This window comes from Hibiscus syriacus, unplaced genomic scaffold (genome assembly GCF_006381635.1).
Source record: "Hibiscus syriacus cultivar Baekdansim isolate YM2019G1 unplaced genomic scaffold, ASM638163v2 tig00010263_pilon, whole genome shotgun sequence".
NCBI classification, from domain to species: Eukaryota; Viridiplantae; Streptophyta; class Magnoliopsida; order Malvales; family Malvaceae; genus Hibiscus; species Hibiscus syriacus.
The window spans coordinates 282,257-301,630 of record NW_024062210.1 but is presented as its reverse complement, the minus strand read 5'-3'; the positions used below and the strand labels follow the sequence as shown (position 1 = coordinate 301,630).

At 31.6% G+C, this 19,374-nt stretch overlaps 1 protein-coding gene across 1 annotated transcript; it reads right to left on the bottom strand.

Moving 5' to 3' along the window:
• Nucleotides 1-13,704: 13,704 nt before the first annotated feature.
• LOC120203694 lies at nucleotides 13,705-16,064 on the bottom strand. Its single transcript, XM_039203881.1, has 2 exons — nucleotides 15,745-16,064; nucleotides 13,705-15,110 (listed from the first exon to the last, which is right to left on the bottom strand). The coding sequence occupies exons 1-2, from the start codon at nucleotides 15,823-15,825 to the stop codon at nucleotides 14,016-14,018; spliced, it is 1,176 nt and encodes a 391-aa protein (XP_039059812.1). The 5' UTR covers nucleotides 15,826-16,064; the 3' UTR covers nucleotides 13,705-14,015.
• Nucleotides 16,065-19,374: the final 3,310 nt, after the last annotated feature.

The following is a 19,374-nucleotide window of genomic DNA, read 5'->3' as shown; positions in this document are numbered from 1 at the left end:
ACCATTTACTGATTTAGAAGGCAATAATTCACCATTTACTGTTTTAGAGGGCAATCATTCACCATTTAGCCTTTCTTGGCAGGCGAACCAGTGCACCACGTTAGTGTAGCAATTTAGTCCGAATTCTATCCGAGTTCATGTCGATTTGAAAAAATAAATTCGATTCAAATCCGATTATAAACATTGGAATCTGAATCCGAAAAAAAATATTTGAGTCCTAATGGGAGATGAATTAGATATGGATCCTACTGGTATCCAATCCGAGTCCAATCTAAATTCATATTCGATTTGAATTTGATTCGAGTCTGATCCATATTCGATTCTAAATTAAAACATTTTAAATTTAAAGTTTTTTTTTTAAAAATATAGTACCAAAGGCCTAAATATTCATGAGTAAACTACATTGTTTAGTATCTCAATTATCACTTTTGTTCCGTTTTCATCACTCAATTACTATTTTTTCAAAAAATATCTAATGTTTAGTTTTTTTTTTGTATAACCATCGATATCTGATCTATTGATCGATTAATCAATATCGGGTACTGGCAGAGATGAGGGTGACCCTTCCAATCTGACTTGTTCCATCCGCAAACACTAGGCTTCGAACTCTTGACCTTGCTTAAGAGAGCTAATACCTTATCTCATTAGATCAATTGATTGTTAATTCTAATGCTTAGTTTTGATTTCATTTTGATTATCTACATTAAAAAATTAACAGAATTATTGATGTGACATTTTTAACGTCATGATATTCAATAAGATTAGGAGTACTTAGCTCAAAACACCGATTGGTGTTCTTAGATAAACTTCCTACAACTCTTTGTATTAACATTAGAGGGCTCTCTTCTTTCTTTCACTCATCAAATAATAACCAAAAGAAGTTCTAATCATATATAAAGTTGAGAAATGCACTAAAACAAATCTAGAAACATAAGTATACTTTAAGTTATACCTAAACTAACTGCAAGGTTTAAACCCTCTTAAATCTTTCTCATGTTCATGTCTTCAGAAACGAGTTATATCAATCTCATTTTAAAGTTCATAAATTCTTTTTTTTAATATCTTTCTTAAGATGGATTCTCTCTAAAAAAATGTTAAGATAAGGGTAAAAAGCTATCTTTCTCCCTCCCCTCTAATCCCACGTCTTACATAAAAAAATGGAGGGGAATTAACCTTATTTTCCTTCAATGGGTTATTTATGTGATCGGTCCCTATACATTTAACTTCCATATATAATCCCCTTTTTCATAGGCCTAAATGATCCTAATTCTCTTTCAGTGAGACCCAACTTACCTCAAGAGTTCAGTCATGCTCTTAAGTCGGCTCCTAATCATTTTAAATCAACTCTCATACTTTAACTCAAAAATTTAGTTGATTACAAACTTATACCCTAGTCATTACGAAAAACTCATCAAGTCCAATACTACAACTTGAATTAAACCACAAATCATAAATTCTATTTATATAAAGTGACCGGTACTTCTATTACTTCAAATTATTCGTAAGTAATAAATAATTGCATCTCACAGTCAGAGATGCAATGTTACAATATACACAATCATAAAACAACACTTATAAAGCTATCAACATATCCTAGTCATGATGATAGACTTGTCAAGACTAATATTACACCTTCCGTCTTGAATTTAAATCTTGATAAAACCATCGAATTTTATTGAACAACAAAAAAGCATGAAAGTTTAAATCATTTGAACTCTTAATTAAATATATGTGATGATTTGAATAAAAATAATAAGAGTTACAATTTAAAAAAATCAAACGACTAAAAAAATTTAAGATTCATGAATTTAAAAGAAAATAGAAAGGGGAGAGAGATAAAATTGTCTTTCAGTGTAGGACTCCGATAGATATAAAGTCGATCAATCTTGAAATATTCATTACGAATATGAAAATTAAACTAAATTAATTAAGAACAAACAAGAAACAAAAAAATTAAAGAAATAAAGGAACATGAATAAGAAAATACCTTGTATTAAAATATTATGTTTTCTCACGAAAAATGTTAATATGTTATTATATTATAAATAAGATGCCATGTCGTTTTTAAACCTTGTTTTAATGGTATCTGCATAGCACTCTCCACTTCTTTTAATGTTTACTCTTTTTATATCCAATCGAAATGAAAGAAAAAAAATGTTAGCCGAAAACGGTATGCTTCAATTGAATGGTAGTTCAATCATAAATGTTAAGAATTATTACTAACGATGAAAAGTCGAAAACACCCTTCAACATTTTATTATTCCCAAATTCCCATTAATCTATCCAGAAAAGTCACAAAAGAACTTCACATTTTCATGCATAAGAAAGTAAATGAAAAATGACGTGATACACATATTTTATAATTTTTTTAATAATATGTGTGAATATAAGATAATATATGTTCAAACTATTTCTTAATCATTGTAACACATAACCCCTACAGATGCAACTGCTCGAACTCAAGACTTTAGAGAGAACAACACTCCATTTAATTACTGAAGCCACTTAATGGATTCAAATTCTATAAATTATATGATACACAAGTTTCATTATTTTATTAATATGTGTGTAACTCCCTATACCCGACCTATGCGTCAAGACCAGATCTAATGGATTACAATAAAAAAATTTCCCAAGACATTCTTCGATAACTTAAAATCTGAATTATAATTAAACATCTTTAAAAATATAATTAATAGCATCAAAGTTTAAATTCAATAAATTAAAGTAGTAAAAATAAAATATTTTGAAATCAGTACCCAGGCAAGTCTAACATCAGTAATAAAAGCAGTGTTTTCAAAACATAGGCACATGTCACCCAAATTATATGCAGCTCAGAAGATAAAACATTACAACAAAAAGTCACTGTATGAATATGTAGATCCTCCAAGTGCCTGGTACGGGTCGCCTATCCAAAAGTATCTGAAAGAGAGAAATTTGGGGAGTGAGCTAGGGAGCTCAGTGTGTTCCAACAATACATAAATAAACATACAATTTAAATTTCAAAATTAGTTCATCAATAAAGTCATGAAACGACGGTAGAGGTTTCAAAATCAGTTCAGTACCAATATGTGAAAACTTCAGTAGTGTTTTTAGTTTAAATTTTCAGAATCGTCCTCCAACCGAACACCATATGCAGTTCCCAAGAACTGCATCCATAAGGACTTACCCAAGGTCTGAAGGGCGTAGGTGACAACCTAAGGGAGCACCTTGGGTCTATAAGGTCTTACCCTAACCGAAGCGTAGGTGCCTAACTGAGGGGAGTGCCCTTAAGCTCATAAGGACTTACCCAATGCACACAGCAGAGGAACCACCCTAAGGGAGTGCCGTAGGGTCCATAAGGGCTTACCACTAGGCCTAGGAGCCCACCCAAGAGTCGTCTTAGGTCCATAAGGAATTATCAGTCGGTGCTGAACCTATACAAGGATTTATCAACAGCTACCGAACCTTCCAGAGTCTTTATACCAAAACCCAGAGTACCCCGGAGAAACATAGTTTTCAGACAGTAACCAGTGATAGCATGAAATCAGAGTTCAGACATATTTATTCATCAGTAAAAACAATAACCAGATAACAGAAATAAGATAATCAGGCCTAAACTTTAGTAAATCAGAAATCAGGCTTTAAATCAGATAAATCATACGGAATCAAGTCAAACATATAGTCATATTGCAAAGCAGATAAAACAATCATGTGCACATAATTCAAGTAGATATTTAAAACATGTATATGGCACACAAGGACACACCTCGCAAAAAGTATCAGTCCGAAAGATCTAACGAGCACCGGCTTCTATACACTCTTCTGCTGAACGAGAACCTAAGTTATATCAGAACAAGATTATAATAGGAGTAAATATAATAAAATGAAAATTTAACAGGGTTATAGAACTATACGAGTATGAGCCCGCGAACGAGCGGATTAGGAGGAACCAGTTCGAGCAATCGAACGATCAGGAGATCCTCGAGTACCTTAAATATACGATAACAATAATTAGTCATTGACCTTTCGATTAACTTAATTGAATAAAATCACTTAAATAAATATGCACTTTTTGGGTTTACATGTCAATTTGGAGGCTTTTGGGTTTGAATTTGGCAAAACGAACTTCAAAATCAAGCTCAAGACGTTAATAAAAATAAAATAGGACTTTTCGGAAATTTTGACTTTTTCAGTCAAAGTCAACGGTTACACCGATCAGAGTCAACGGTCTGATCAGTCAACGGTCAACTCTGACCAAAGTCAACGGATTGGGTCAACAATTCGAGTCGAGTCAGGTCAACGGTTTGAGTCGAGTTGGGCTGGTACAGGCCGGTCCAGACCGGCTGGACCGGTTTCTAAAAGGATCCAAAGCTAGGGACAAGCCCCACGCACATACGGCGGTGCGTGAACCAATGAAAATAAGTTTGTTCGGCGGTCGATTACTCCCACAACCTCTATCAACCAATTACATTCGATATCTAGCCAAAAATCAACCAAAATCATGCCAAAACTAAAAGAAAAATTAACCAAAATATACCCCAAGCTTACCTACGTCGGTGATGAGGTAAACGAAGACGGTGAATGATGGCTTCAGTCGGGTTTTGAGCGCACGACGATGAGGAGTCTGGCTGTAATAGCGGTGAGGTGAGTCGACAAGCACGACGACTTTAATAGACGAAAAACGAACAGCGGGATCACGGTGGTTTACTCTCTATTTCAGCCAACCGGTGGTCGATTCGGGTCGCTAACGGTTAGGTTGGGTTCGTCGGAGGATGTTGGTTTGATCAGTAGTGAGGGAGCGCGGTATTGGCGGTCGGATCGGAGCGAATTGCGGAGGAGAGGTGGCGGCAACTAGGTTACAATTTGGGGGGAGGGGGTTTTCTGATTTGGGTAATTAAAAAACCCGAAAATAAAACGAATAATATATATAATTTATTATTTTAAACATAAATAGGGTCTAGGTCGATTGGTAGGGGCATGGTCGACCATACCCTAGGTTTATAGGTTCGAGCAAGGTCAGCCCCTACCTCACCCCTTTTTTATTTTATTGTCAGATTAGTTATGGGTAAATTACAGGGCTGGTCCCATAATTTCCAAAACTTTTGAATTTAGCTCAGAAGTTTTAAAATTTTGAAGTTTAATCCTAAAAAAACAATTAATAAATTTCAAATAAATTTTTGGGGTGTGACAATGTGTCTCATTTTAGAATTATCGTTTATAATTTAAAGTTTATATTTAAAAATTTAGGATTTTAAAATTCAAATTTAAGATTTTAAATTTTAGAGTCTGAAAATATGCAGGGTTTATATAATATGCATATAAAGAATTAGACAAAAAATATGGAAAGGAAAATATATCTTTATAATATCATAAAATTCTTAAATTTTATAAAATCTAATGTTGCTAGTAAATTACATTGCCATAACAAAAAATTTATATAAATTTAAAATACATATTTTTATTACTAAACAAATGGATAATAAAATATATTTAAATAAAATTTATATATGATTAACTGAAAATTTAAAATAAAATTTGAAATTAAAATATCGTACACATATAAATAAATATTCAGTACAATTCACATGTAAACATAAAATCTCAACCTATATTAAAGGAATCACATGGACCTATATTAAAGGAATCACATGGACATATATATGACTTTAGTCTTAATATAAAAATACGTGTTCAAATTATATTATTTTTCCTAAAATAATGTTTAATTTTTTTGTCAATATAGGTGTATAATGTTATAAACGTTATCGCTTTAGATGTCATGATTATAACATCCATTTGAAAATCCCATTAAGCGACACGTTCCACGATCTAGTAATTTTGAAAAAATATTTAAAATAAAAAAATTATATTTTTTGAAGAATAGTACAAAATTTTCAAAAATCTTAAAAACCTCCCCCCAAACTTTAAAAACCATAAATTTAATCCATATACTCACGCCTGCCACCTCCCACCTTCGTCATTTTTGTTATTCGAACCTCTAACCAACCGTGCCTCCACCGGTGACCAGTAATCCAAGGAACAATTATCATAATAGTAGTCGACAAACCCAAATTTGCAACGAACAAAGCTACCACAACGAACCTAAATCACGACCAGTTGGGTGCTCAGATGATTGTGGAAACAAGGGGATTTTGGTCGTAGGTGGTTGACCCATCACACGTCGTTGGGTGGTTGGCCGATTGACGGTAGTGGTGACAGCTGGTCGTGGCAAAAGGATTGAAATTAAGGTTTAAAAAGTTTTTAGGGTTTTTTTTTGTAGTTTGATAAATTTTTGGGTTTTTTCTTTTAAAATTTATAATTATAATTTTTTTAATTTAAATAAGATTTTTAAAATTTTATAAAGGCAACACGTGTCATTTAAAAGTAAATTTAACAGTCGTTACGGTCCGGTCGCCTAAAATGGTAACGTTTGTAACGTTAGGTACCTGGATTGATTAAAAAAAGTTTAGACACCATTTTAAGAAAAACGATATAATTTGGACACTTTTTTTATATTAAGCCATCATTTTATGCTATGAGTAAATTTCTAAAAATTTAAGAAAATAAAAGTAAATTATTGATAGAAATATAAAATATTAAAATATATAATAACTTAAAATTCTCCCACACAAAAAAGTACTATCATTGATCACCTCTTGATCCATCTCAAGATACATGACAGAATTATAGACCGATTGTGAGGGGCCTTAACCCTTTAAATTTTTTATTGCCTAATTACATGGAGGAAGTATAGCTTGGATTTTTGTCCCATAGAAGACGAAATTTATTTAGCAGTCCATCCCTCCTTTAATGGAAAAGAAAGTTACGCGATGTTATTTTATTAAACGCCTTTTAAAATTAAATCATGTCATTCATTTAAACTATTATGCTACATTTTATAGGATTATTATTATTATTATTATTATTATTATTATTATTCATGTTTAGGTATATTAATTAGTATTAAATTAATTTTATTGGTTTTCAATTTATTAATCGATCAGTCCGGATCAGATACTACAGATGTGCGGGCAACCATCTCAATTTAGTTTACTTTATTAGTAACCACATAGATTTATTAATCGATTTATTTAAGTTTTAATTTTTTTCTTATTTGAAATTTAGATATGAATTAATTATATTTTATGTTATGATAAATTATTGTAAAACTTAAGTAGTAATTAAACTTTTTCTTCTATTAGTACTCGTGTAACTAAACGTAACACCACTACACTAGTGTTGTATCATTAGTTGTCCAATAAATATAAATTAATATCTAATTGGTTAAGATGAATTTAAGTTGGATACAAGTTCGATGGTTTTATAATTTATTATTTTGAATCACTTCAAATTTAGTTTCTTACACGTTAAGTTCATTTGCAGCTTAAGTCATTGAAAATTAACAATTGAATTTTTGAAGTACAGATAAAATTTAAATTGATATAACAACGTTCATATATTGACTGCCTATTTTATATATTTTGAAAGTAGTTACATGCATCCCATGTTAAAATATAAGACTCTAGTTCACAATCTTATTCCATATATAAGGCCCGTAGTTGAGTCTGAGTGGTAGGGCTATCTGTTCAAGACCCGTGACTAAGAAGTCTATCTTAATTTTTTCTATATATTTAAAATAATATTTTTTTAGTACAAACCAAACAATTGTAGTGGTTAAAGAAATGTTGTTATTCCTTAGTTTTCATGTTTGAGCACCGCATATATATGAATATGAGCATTGCCAAATGATTTAGAGTTTTTGAACATGTATTACCTTGTATTTATTTCAGAATTATATGTTAAAATAATATTTTTTAGAATAATAAAAGTAATTTAAAAAATATATTTAAATTTCAATTCTAGAATCGGATAGAATCGGGTTGTCTTCCAGCGGTGAATTGGATTCAAAATCCAAGGGAAGGCATTCGCCTCCTCGCTTCGCTTCGCTGACCTTTTACTAAGTCTATTCGTCATGTGATGTTATTGCTCAAACATTGAAATGAGACATTTTTTTCATTTAAGATTAGTGAGATTTTTTAGCGATAGTTTTCTGTGTTTTAAATGTTTCGATTCACTTAATATATGACCGTTTTTCTTTTTTCTTTTTTTAAAAAAATCTATAATTTATGGAACAATGAATACCTATTATGCAAGATTAAATTGGTTAATTTATGAAATAAGCCCCTAAAGTTTTCAAGATTTTCATACAATATCATTAATTTTTATATTTATTAAATTTAGTTAGAAATTCAATAAAATTTATAAAATTATCAAATTATACTCTGTAATCTCAAAGTTCGATCTATATATTATAACAAAGTATCAAATATTACATTAATCATCGAAATGATTTAAAAAAACGAATAAATACAATCACATATAAACAATAAAACTCATGTACATGAATAAACTTCATTCAAACAGTTCAAAAAATTTAGACAGATCCAGATCATTTTTAATTTCTTTAACACGCAAATCACATAAAAAAGATACATTTAATTCATTTAGAATGACATTTATAGCCTTAAAGGTATTTTAGTAATTTAATAAATAAAAATCAACGAATCCTGCAGTTATTTGTTATTGTATAAAAAACAAGTTTTTATGGCATTCATGGGTAAATAGTATCGTCGTTGAATTAAAGGGTTCTAATCAATGAAAATTCTGTCGCCTAAAAACGCTTTGGAATATCCATTCATTGCTGCCGCCGCTGTGAATACGGATTTCTTTGGCCATCGTCCGTCCGGTTTGGATGTTTGGGTGCATGGTTTCTGGTCTTGGTTATGGGCTTTTTCTTTTTCTTGTATCTTTCCACTCGTTCTGTACCTTTTTCTTCTGCCGTGGAGGTTAACTCGTTCGCTGTGTTCCTCTGATTTGGATGTCCGTTTTGTTTCTCTGGTCGCCGGATAACTCCGTTACCGTGGAGGATACTTCCGTTATCGGCTTTAGTAGTCTGAGGTAAACATAGGAATTAAATCTATAATAATAAGAGAAAATAACTTGAGTAACCGAATTTTTTTTATAATATATGATTTTAACTAATATTTTTTGGGTTTGCAAACAAATTCCCAATTCAATTTCAAATTCTTAACACGAAAGCCAAATTCGCAACACAATTTTCGAATTCGCAACAAGAATTTACATTTCGCAACACGAATTTGCCAAATTCGTAACTCAGTTTTCAAATTCGCAACTCGAATTCGGATTTCGCAACTCGAATTCTCCAATTTCACAACTCGAATTCTCCAATTTCGCAACTCAATTTTACCGAGTTTACTTATATAGGTAATTCCCATCTCAAGATACCAAACACTACATCAATATCAAGTCTTTGGACATTAATATTAACAATAAATGGTACTCTTGGTGTAGTAATCAAACAATAACAACAAGTTATGTCCAACAATAGACTAATCTTTGGACTAATGTAATAATCACATAAAGTACTTTATAATTGTCACATATCCATAGGTGTTATTTGAAATCCAACCAAATATTAACTTTCCTTCGGGTCCATTAATAAATGTATGAATTACAAGAAGCACATAATCATCTTGATATTTTATATAAATCAATATACACAAAAGAGGTTACTTTCGCAACATTATGTTTTAAGTAATCTATCAAAATATCAGACTTAGCCATAATATGAATTAATCAAATGTGAATGTGAGTTTTTTTTTATTTTACTTTAATTCAAGGGTTCCACCATTTCAAGAGAATATATATTTTGAAACAAATTAATTCATATTATGGTTAAGTTTGATATTTTGATAGATTACTTGAAACATAATGTTGCGAAAGTAACCTCTTTTGTGTATACTGATTTATATAAAATATCAAGATGATTATGTGTTTCTTGTGATTCATACATTTATTAATAGACCCAAATGAAAGTTAATATTTGGTCGGATTTCAAATAACACCTATGGATATGTGACAATTATAAAGTACTTTATGTGAGCATTACATTAGATATATTAATATCTAAAGACTTGATATTGATGTAGTGTTTAGTATCTTGAGATGGGAATTACCTATATAGGTAAACGCGGTAAAATTGAGTTGCGAAATTGACGAATTCGAGTTGCGAAATTGGCGAATTCAAGTTGCGAAATCCGAATTTGAATTGCGAATTTAAAAACTGAGTTGCGAATTTGGCAAATTCGTATTGCGAAATGAAATTCTTGTTGTGAATTCGAAAACTATGTTGCGAATTTGAAATTGAGTTGCGAATTCGTTGGTTATTTTTGCAAACTCAAAAAATTGGTTAAAATCATATATTATAAGGCATTTTCGGTCACTCAAGTTATTTTCTCTAATAATAAATATCAAAAAAATATTGAATTGTAAAAACAAGCAATTATATGTCAAACTCAACAAGTGTGAGTTTAACTATTTGAGGTCTCATTCTAGGACATGTTATCTCTTCGGCAGGAATCCAAGTAGATCCTAAGAAGATTCAAGCTATTACCGGGTGAAAACCTCAAAAAAAAATTGTGTTAGTTTGAATTTTGTTTAACTTAGAAGGCTATTATAGGAGATTTGTAAAAGGATTCTTCATAATAACAGCTCACCTCTCTCAGTTGCTCTGTAAAGGTAAGTCGTTTATTGGGTCTTCCAAACAATATGAGAATTTTGATCGACTCAAGTATATCTTGATTAATGCCTCTGTCCTAACTCAACTAGAATCGGATAAGGATTATATGGTAGTAATGCAATAAAGCGAATTGATACCTTATGTATCTTATCATTAAATCCTCATGAGTTGAATTATCTAATGAACGAATTAGAGCTTGTAGTGGTCGTGTTTGCTCTAAATATTTGGGACACTATTTATACGGTAAGAGATGTCGTCTGTTCACATACCATAATAGCCTCGAGTACATCATGATCCAAAAAAAGTTAGAACCTTCGACATAGACGTTGAATAAATCTTTTGAAAGATTATGATATAATGATCGATTATCATATTAGAAAGACTAATGTGACTGAGGCACTCCGTCGAAAATCTCTTAATAATAAGTATCAAATCTTTATTGTTACCCAAATTCTATCGTATATCGTATTCAATGACTAGTTTAAAATCTTTATTGTAGCCTTACAGCTATGAATGCTCATATGAGTGTTCAGAGAAATGAACGTCTATTAGTTGAGCTTAATGTTCCTTCCACTTTCCTTACAATAATCATGGAACTTTAAGCCTAGATATAGCAATCTCTTTACCATTCGCAATCCAATTAGTGATTCTCCTAATTTTGATTTTTCTATTTGCTCTAATGGGTTTCTTCGTTTCTGTAGACGTATTTACGTACCTGATAGTTCTCAGTTAAGAAACGGTATTCTTAGTGAATCTCATTGTAGTTTTTTCTCTATTCATTTCAGATCTTTACAGTATCAGAACCTTCGAGAACTTTATTGATGGCATGGCATTAAAAATACCGTTATCTAATTTCTTGGGAGATGTTTGATGTGTCATCAAGCCAAGGCTAAACATTGTGTTCCTACTAATCTTCTACAACCTATTGAATTACCTTAATAAAAGTGGAAAAAGATTACAGTGTGACCGGATTACCCTTATCTCCGAGAAAACATGATTCCATATAGGTGTTGATATATTCTCCAAGTCAACTCACTACATTCTTATTCGGACCAACTTCAATTTACCCAGACTTATCGATCTGTATATCTGAAAGGTAGTGCAACTTCATAAAGCCCATGTCTCTATTATTTTCGAATTAGACCCCCACTTCGCATCTCGTTTCTGAAGATCTTTACAAAAAACTTTGGGTACTCAAGTTCATCTTATTACAACTTTTCATCCACAGACGAATGAAAAATCTAAAAGGGTCACTCAGTGACACTGGAGGATATGCTTGTGCTTGTGTGATTGATTTTGAGAACAGTTGAGATAGATCGCTATCATTGATCGAGTTCGCTTATAATAATAATTATTAATCTTATATCTAGATGTCACTGTTTGAGGTCTTGTATGGTCGTAAATGTTATACTCGTTTGTGTTGGTCTGAGTTAGGAGAGAGTACATCGTTGGGGTTCGAGATGATTTATGAAACGGAACATAAAATTGTTCTGATTCATGATCATTTGAAAGCTTCTTTTGGAACATAAAATTGTTCTGATTCATGATCATTTGAAAGCTTCTTTTGATAGACAGAAGTCCTACACAAATTTGAAGTGTAGAGACATTGAATATTATATTGGTGTAAAAGTCTTTTTTAAAGTTTCTTTGTATAAAAAGTTTCTCTAATTTAACTGTAAACAAAAATCGAATCCGAGATTTATTGGCCCTTATGAGGTGATGGAGAGGAATGGTTAATACAGCTCAAAACATCTATAGATAGCAAATAGGTTAACAAAGAAGAGACAAATGAATGGTTGCAACAATTGGAAATAAAATTTAAAAAAAGGCACAATTATTGAATTGTCTACTTATAGTAGAAACTAAATAAGGATAATACAAAGCCTCTGCTGAGAACAAGCAAAGCAATGAATAACCCTGTTGGGGAGAATTATGAGTAAAACAAAGCAACCAAGATGAAGGTGAATATACACTTTTGCATTTATACCATAAAAATAAAGTTATTGTTCCAAGCATTTGTCCATGTTTCTAAAGCAACCACCTAATTAGCATCCAAAGAAAAAAGCTTAAGAAGTAACATGAGAGGTTTTAAAACATGTGCTGCATCAGCAGATAGGTTCCCTCCAGCTTGTCTTCAGTAGCATTGCCGCCGTACAAGTCCTTCAACATAATAGAAGACGAGAAAGACCATTGAATCCATTATTGGCCTTTAAAAAAATCAGACTAATTAATGAAGCATTTTCAACTTAATTAATCTTGGTCAGAAGCTTTCCATGCTCGTAATCTAAAACCTCAATTCTTTCCTGAGTTATATGATCTAAGGTTCTGTTATCTAAAACCCTCATTTCTTTCCCAAGTTGTATTATTATGGTTTAATTTTAAAAGAAGTATTTTAGGCTAGATTTCTAGAATTTAGAACATTTTCTTTTAATAAAATATACATTAAATTCATATTTAGAAGGCTAAAAGTTTAAATTAGAAAATTTAAGTTCTAACGATCATCAACGACGGTAGCCGATAGTGGCTAACAATGACCGAAAATAGTGGTGAGCAATAGTCGGTGGAGGGAGACTTTGGTCGAATTCATTTGATATTTTATCTAAAGTTTAAAAGCCAAATTGATAATTTATCTAAAGTTTAGTGGTCAAAGTAAAAAATAATCTATTTTACTAACTTATCACATCATAAACTAATCTCATCAAAATATTATAAATCAATAACGTTATAAATATGTAGTATAATAAAATGTTACTTTTTAAAAAATTTGTGACAAAAAGTGAACACTTGTGAAATCAAAGTGACCATTTCGATAGTTTATCCTATAAAATTCCACTAAAATAAATATCTTATTTCTGACAGGAACATCATCCCATGCTGGTTCCCTTGACCTTTGTGTTGATTCCTGGAATTATTCCCACAACCTTCTGGCCTGTGGCTTTTATTGTATTTACGAAATTGCCTGGAAACTGCTTAGATGGCTTTTGTTGACACTAGTTTTTTTTTTTTGAAAAAAAAAAGAGTAATAATAATTGCTCCTGATTGCTTTTATAGCAAAAATGAAAACATTGATTTCCAAAACGTTCGAATAAATAAAAAGTGATTATCATGGTGTTGGATGTTAAGCCAAAATCCAATTAAATAAGCATTGCCGATAAACAAATGAAGTAATAATAATAGTCTCAAAACAAAACTTCCCAACATAGGGATATCACATGAACCTCAAAGGGCTGAGTGAATGAAATATCCTCCACCAAGTAAACCAAGGGTATATACAAACCGATAATTTTATCCAACTCTTCCATCATTCTCGCAAGGAAACATTTTAGCTGGATTAAAAGTCGTTGATAGTTCAATCGAACCCATTGTCAGGAGTCACCGGTAATACCTCCCGACTAGCCTTTACAAGAACATGCATTGGAAGTTGTTTGAACAATCACCCGCTTTCTCTTATACAATTTCCAGGCAGAAGGAATTTATACTTATCTGCACTCTCGAGAAGAAATGATGGGAGATGAACGGCAGAGTAGGAATGCGGGATAGGTCCCATTTTCCCGATTATTTCCTTGAACGTGTACTCCTCCGGAAGCATGTCGAATAGATCAGCTCCTTTGCAGATTACTCTCTGGATCCTTTTTGGGTTCAAATAGTGTGAGAACCTCACTCTATCGTTATGGCTGTAAGCTTTCATCTTAAATATGAACTCGCTGATGCGGCGGAAGCAGAAACTGCAATGCCACCCTGCATCTGCCAGAATCTCATCACTCTGGCGATAATGTGCATACCTTGTTTTCCCCTTTTGATATCTATGGACCGATGCCCTCCAGCTATTGTTATCGACAAGAAACTCAAAGGAATAAAGATAATTCTTAAGCCGAAGATGAAGCACTTGAGGTATGTCATCACACCACCTGAGAAGGTTGATAGTATGTCTGCTTGGTATCTCGTCAACATCCGACATTATCAACAAATCGTCATCCGAAATCCCAGCAATTTTGAGAAGCTGGTCTAATGCTACTCGCTGCAAAGCCTCCTCGACAAACGGATTTTCCCCTTTCTTAAACCTTCCTCCAATTGTCCCATAAGTCAGCCGAGGCTCAACAAACTTGAATTTGTCTTTGTTGCTAGCAAAAACCATAGGCTTTGGAATCCCCGTAAATGTCGAATTAGACTCCAGAAGAACAAACTGTGTAATGTAGGGGTACAACTCTTGCCACCGTAGAGTAAGAATATCCACCTCATTACTAAACAACACTGCATCATAAACCCGTCTCGGAAATTCACGAACCCCCCAACCGTGGAGTTTGCAGAGTGTCTCCATCGACACGTTCTCATGATAGTAATGTGGTATATCATGGAAAGGTTTGGGTGGTGATTCCCATAAAGGCCGGAGAAAGTATGAAATCTTCTGGCCATGAACATATATACCAAATATGCACGTCGGAATCAGAACAAACATAAGAATATAAATTTTGAAATCAATGCCACGAAGAATACAACGGATTCTCGACATGTTAAGCAGGCTTGATTCCTGTACCATACAGAAAATACCACATTAACACCAATCAAATTTACTAGGATATATGAATTCCAGTAAAATTTCAAACGAGGAAATCCAAACACATCAAGGACTAGTATAAAACTAGAATGAGAAATTTAGAAAAAGTATAGGAATATAAGCCCCTTAATGGCCTTTTAGATTCTTGGGAAAGTATGATACATAGAAGTTAAAACGGTTCATATATATACATATATATAACAATTAATTAAAAAGCAATAGATTCCATTCAAACTATCAATCTAGTACCTTAAAAGCAAGCTAAAAGCAAATTTAAAATTTTTTTTGGCTTTTTTTATACTTTTGGTATCTATATTTTTTAGGATTTTGATAATGGAAGCTAAATTGTATGAAATTCTTCATAACCTACAAAAATCAACAAAGTATTTAACTGAACAGTTTAAAATCGATAACAGATCAACAGGCAAACTCACAATCCCCAAATCAAAAGTAAAGACCTAGCAGATAACTTATGGATAACAAAATTTACTAAAGATCCAATAATCTTTAACCCCATTTGACTCCTCTCACATTCCCACAATAGATTTTAACATCCAAAACCCTAAACATAATTTTAAAAGAGAGAGAGATCAAAGGAGTAAAGTACCTGGCCACACACATCTCCAAAGATATCATCAGATTTCTTAGAACAATACTGTCCTCCTCCTTCATTCATCATCCACCACATTTTTTTAACAGAATGAAAGAAGAACAAAATCAACAAAGAGAAATCTTTTTAGGTGAAAGCTGAAGAACCCAGATAGATCAACTACCAGAAAAGTAACTCTCTAGATCTCCGGCTCTCCAACTTTTCCCCTCTGACAGTTACCTATAATCTCTCTATCTCTCTTTAAAAGGGTAATCCCAAAAGGTCCAAGAAGAAAGACACTGAATTCTAAATTGGATAAAAATAAACAGACATATGGAGCTTAAATAGTTAGATTATACGACAATACAATTATAAAATATTAATGAAGAAATGGGTGTCTATCTGTGAATGGGTGGCACTCAATAAACCCAATAGAAGAAGGTGAAAAAAATTACATCTTTGGGTGATAATAGCCGTTTCTCTTGTCGTCTACTCCAGCTCTACTTTCCCCGAGACGAGGCGGACTGATATACAATTAATATATAGTATTATTAGATATATTAAAAGATATTTGATAAATTTAATTTAGCGTTATTAGAATTATCGAGTAATAATAATGTAATAGGTGAAAATCATGAAGAAAAATTAAAAAATTTGACAACTGGCAAACTTAGCTTGTCGGTTTGTGTCGATACTTTATAAAAATATATTGATCCATAACAATATAACAAGTAAAAAAATGACAAAACCAGTCTATAAATGACAAAACAGGTAAAGCGCTACCGAATATATTGAAAGTGTCGATACTTTATAAAAATGTATCTATCCATAACAATATAACAGGTAAAAAAATGACAAAATCGGTCTATAAATGACAAAACAGGTAAAGTGCTACCGGATATATTGAAAGTGTCGATACTTTATAAAAATGTATAGATCCATAACAATATAACATGTAAAAAAATGACAAAACCGGTCTATAAATGACAAAACAGGTAAAGCGCTACCGGATATATTGAAAGTGTCAATACTTTATAAAAATGTATCGATCCATAACAATATAACAGGTAAAAAAATAACAAAACGGTCTATAAATGACAAAACAGGTAAAGCGCTACCGGATATGATGATAGTGTCGATACTTTATAAAAATGTATCGATCCATAACAATAAAACAGGTAAAAAATGACAAAATCGGTCTATAAATGACAAAACAGGTAAAGCGCAATCGGATATGTTGATAGTGTCGATACTTTATTATAAGTATCGACACTTTTGGAATTTAAAAGAGAAGAAGTTATAGCGCTAATAAAATGTCGATACTTTATAAAATTGTATCGATCCATAACAATATAACATGTAAAAATATGACAAAACCGATCTCGAAATGATAAAATCGGTAAAGAGCTACCAGATATGTTGATAGTGTTGAAACTTTATTATAAGTATCGACACTTTTGGAATTTAAAAGAAAATAAGTTATAGCGCCAATAAAGTGTCTATACTTTATAAAAATGTATCGATCCATAACAATATAACAGGTAAAAATATGACAAAATCGATCTCGAAATGACAAAACCGGTAGTAAAATAGTGTGCTTGTGTGATCATTTTTATATCAGAATTTTTATTTTTTAATACAAAAAAGTTAGATATTTTAAGCAAAACCCAGTAAGAAAATAACAAAAACTTTGCGGTAACAAAAGAATAACATTGGGAAACCCACCATGTTATCAGTTTCTCAAAGAACAAAAACCCATAAACAAACATCTCTCAACGCAAACTTATGATATACTCTTATTATCTCTATAGGATAAAGTTAGGTCAGTTTTAGTTTCTTAAAGAATAAACTTATGATTGAATAACTCAAACTGGTGCACGCATAAGTGTCGATGCATTTATGAAAAGTATCGATTTAAAAAATATCGAAATCGATAATTATTATATAACAGGTAAATTTACAATGTAACCGGTAAAAATATACTGATTAATTAGCAAATAGGTTTACATTATGTATCAACACTCTTTAAATATGTGTCGATACTTTTTTCCCAAAATGAAAGCACAACGAGGTGCACGCATAAAGTGTCGATACATTTAAAATTGTATTAATCCCAAAAACATTAAAACCGATAATTATAATGTAATAGGTAAATTTACAATGTTACCGGTTTAAATATATCTGTTTAGTTAGAAAATAGGTCAATATAAACGCTACCTATTACATTATATAAGCGTTACCTAATATATTATTGTACTTGATAATATTTTCGATTAAATGATATAACATAACCGATCTAAATTTTAACCGATCACTTACTTAACATGTTACGCCGTTTTTTAAGCGTCGCACAACAGAATCACCGCTGCTTTTGCTTTAAATAAATTTTGTTTCTTATTTTCTGCGTTTACTAATTTGCCCTTAGAGATTTACTTCGTGGCTAAGACATGGGTGATATTGATACGGTGAGGGTAGTTTAGGGAATCAGAGGATTAAAAACAGGGGCTGTCGGACCGGGTTTCTTACGCGTTGGAAATTGGGGGAATTGACTGGTTCATATCGGCAACACAAAAACGTCTTCGGGTTTCTCTGTGGGGAGACGTGGTTCTTGCATCTTACTTTGAGCCGACTCTTTTCATGCACGCGCTTTTGTGCTTTTTTTGGACTTAAATGCAAGCTATTTTGTGATTAGGTCTTTACTGCACATGTTTTATATGGTCAGTTCTTTAATGTTATTAGGTTAAAAGATATAACTTTTTAAAAATTATTAGGTCTTCAATGCAAAAGTTCATGTTTTAAAATTATTATAGATGAATTTAATTGATGTATTTTGGGCTTATATAGAACTATGAATGGTAAAGTAAATATTAATATAAGTTGATAAGTTTTGTGTGCTTATTTCTTTTATGATATGTTTCATGAATATGTTATCTTAAGTTTTATATGAATATAATATGTATTATGTAAAAGCATGAAATAAATTAATTTGTATAAAATAAGATATGTTATGATAAGTTTTATGTGTTTATAGGATGTATATTAATTAAGCATGTAATAAATGAAACTCTCATGCTATGTGATATGTAAGAACGAAAACAAGATAAAATGTATTATGAAAACATGAATCAAAATAATATATGTTATGATAAGGAGCTAAGACTCACTTGATACGTAAAAATAAGAAATTATGCGTAAATGATATGATAAGCAATTGTTCTTGGAAGATAAGTTTAGTTTGGATACAAGTGACATGTCATAGATCATGGGCAGAGTCAGAAATTTTAAATTACGGTGTCATAATTTAAAATTTAAAACATTTAAATAAAGTTATATAAATTAATGTATAATATTAATATATGATAATTTAGCGTATAATATGGCTCAAATAAAGGTTTAAATGAATAGAACATTCAATCAATTGTTCATCGAATTGTTCGTATACATTCATTTATGTTCATTTATTAAACTAAATAAACTGTAGAGAAACACGTAAAAATGATAGTGAAAAGATATTCTTTTTGACTCATTTTTTTCAACATTACACTGACATGCTTATATAGTTATACTGTAACTGTCTATAAGTCTAGTTGGCAAGTCTAACAGCTTTAACAAAAGCTTTAACAACTTTTCAACCGCACAACAGTAGTA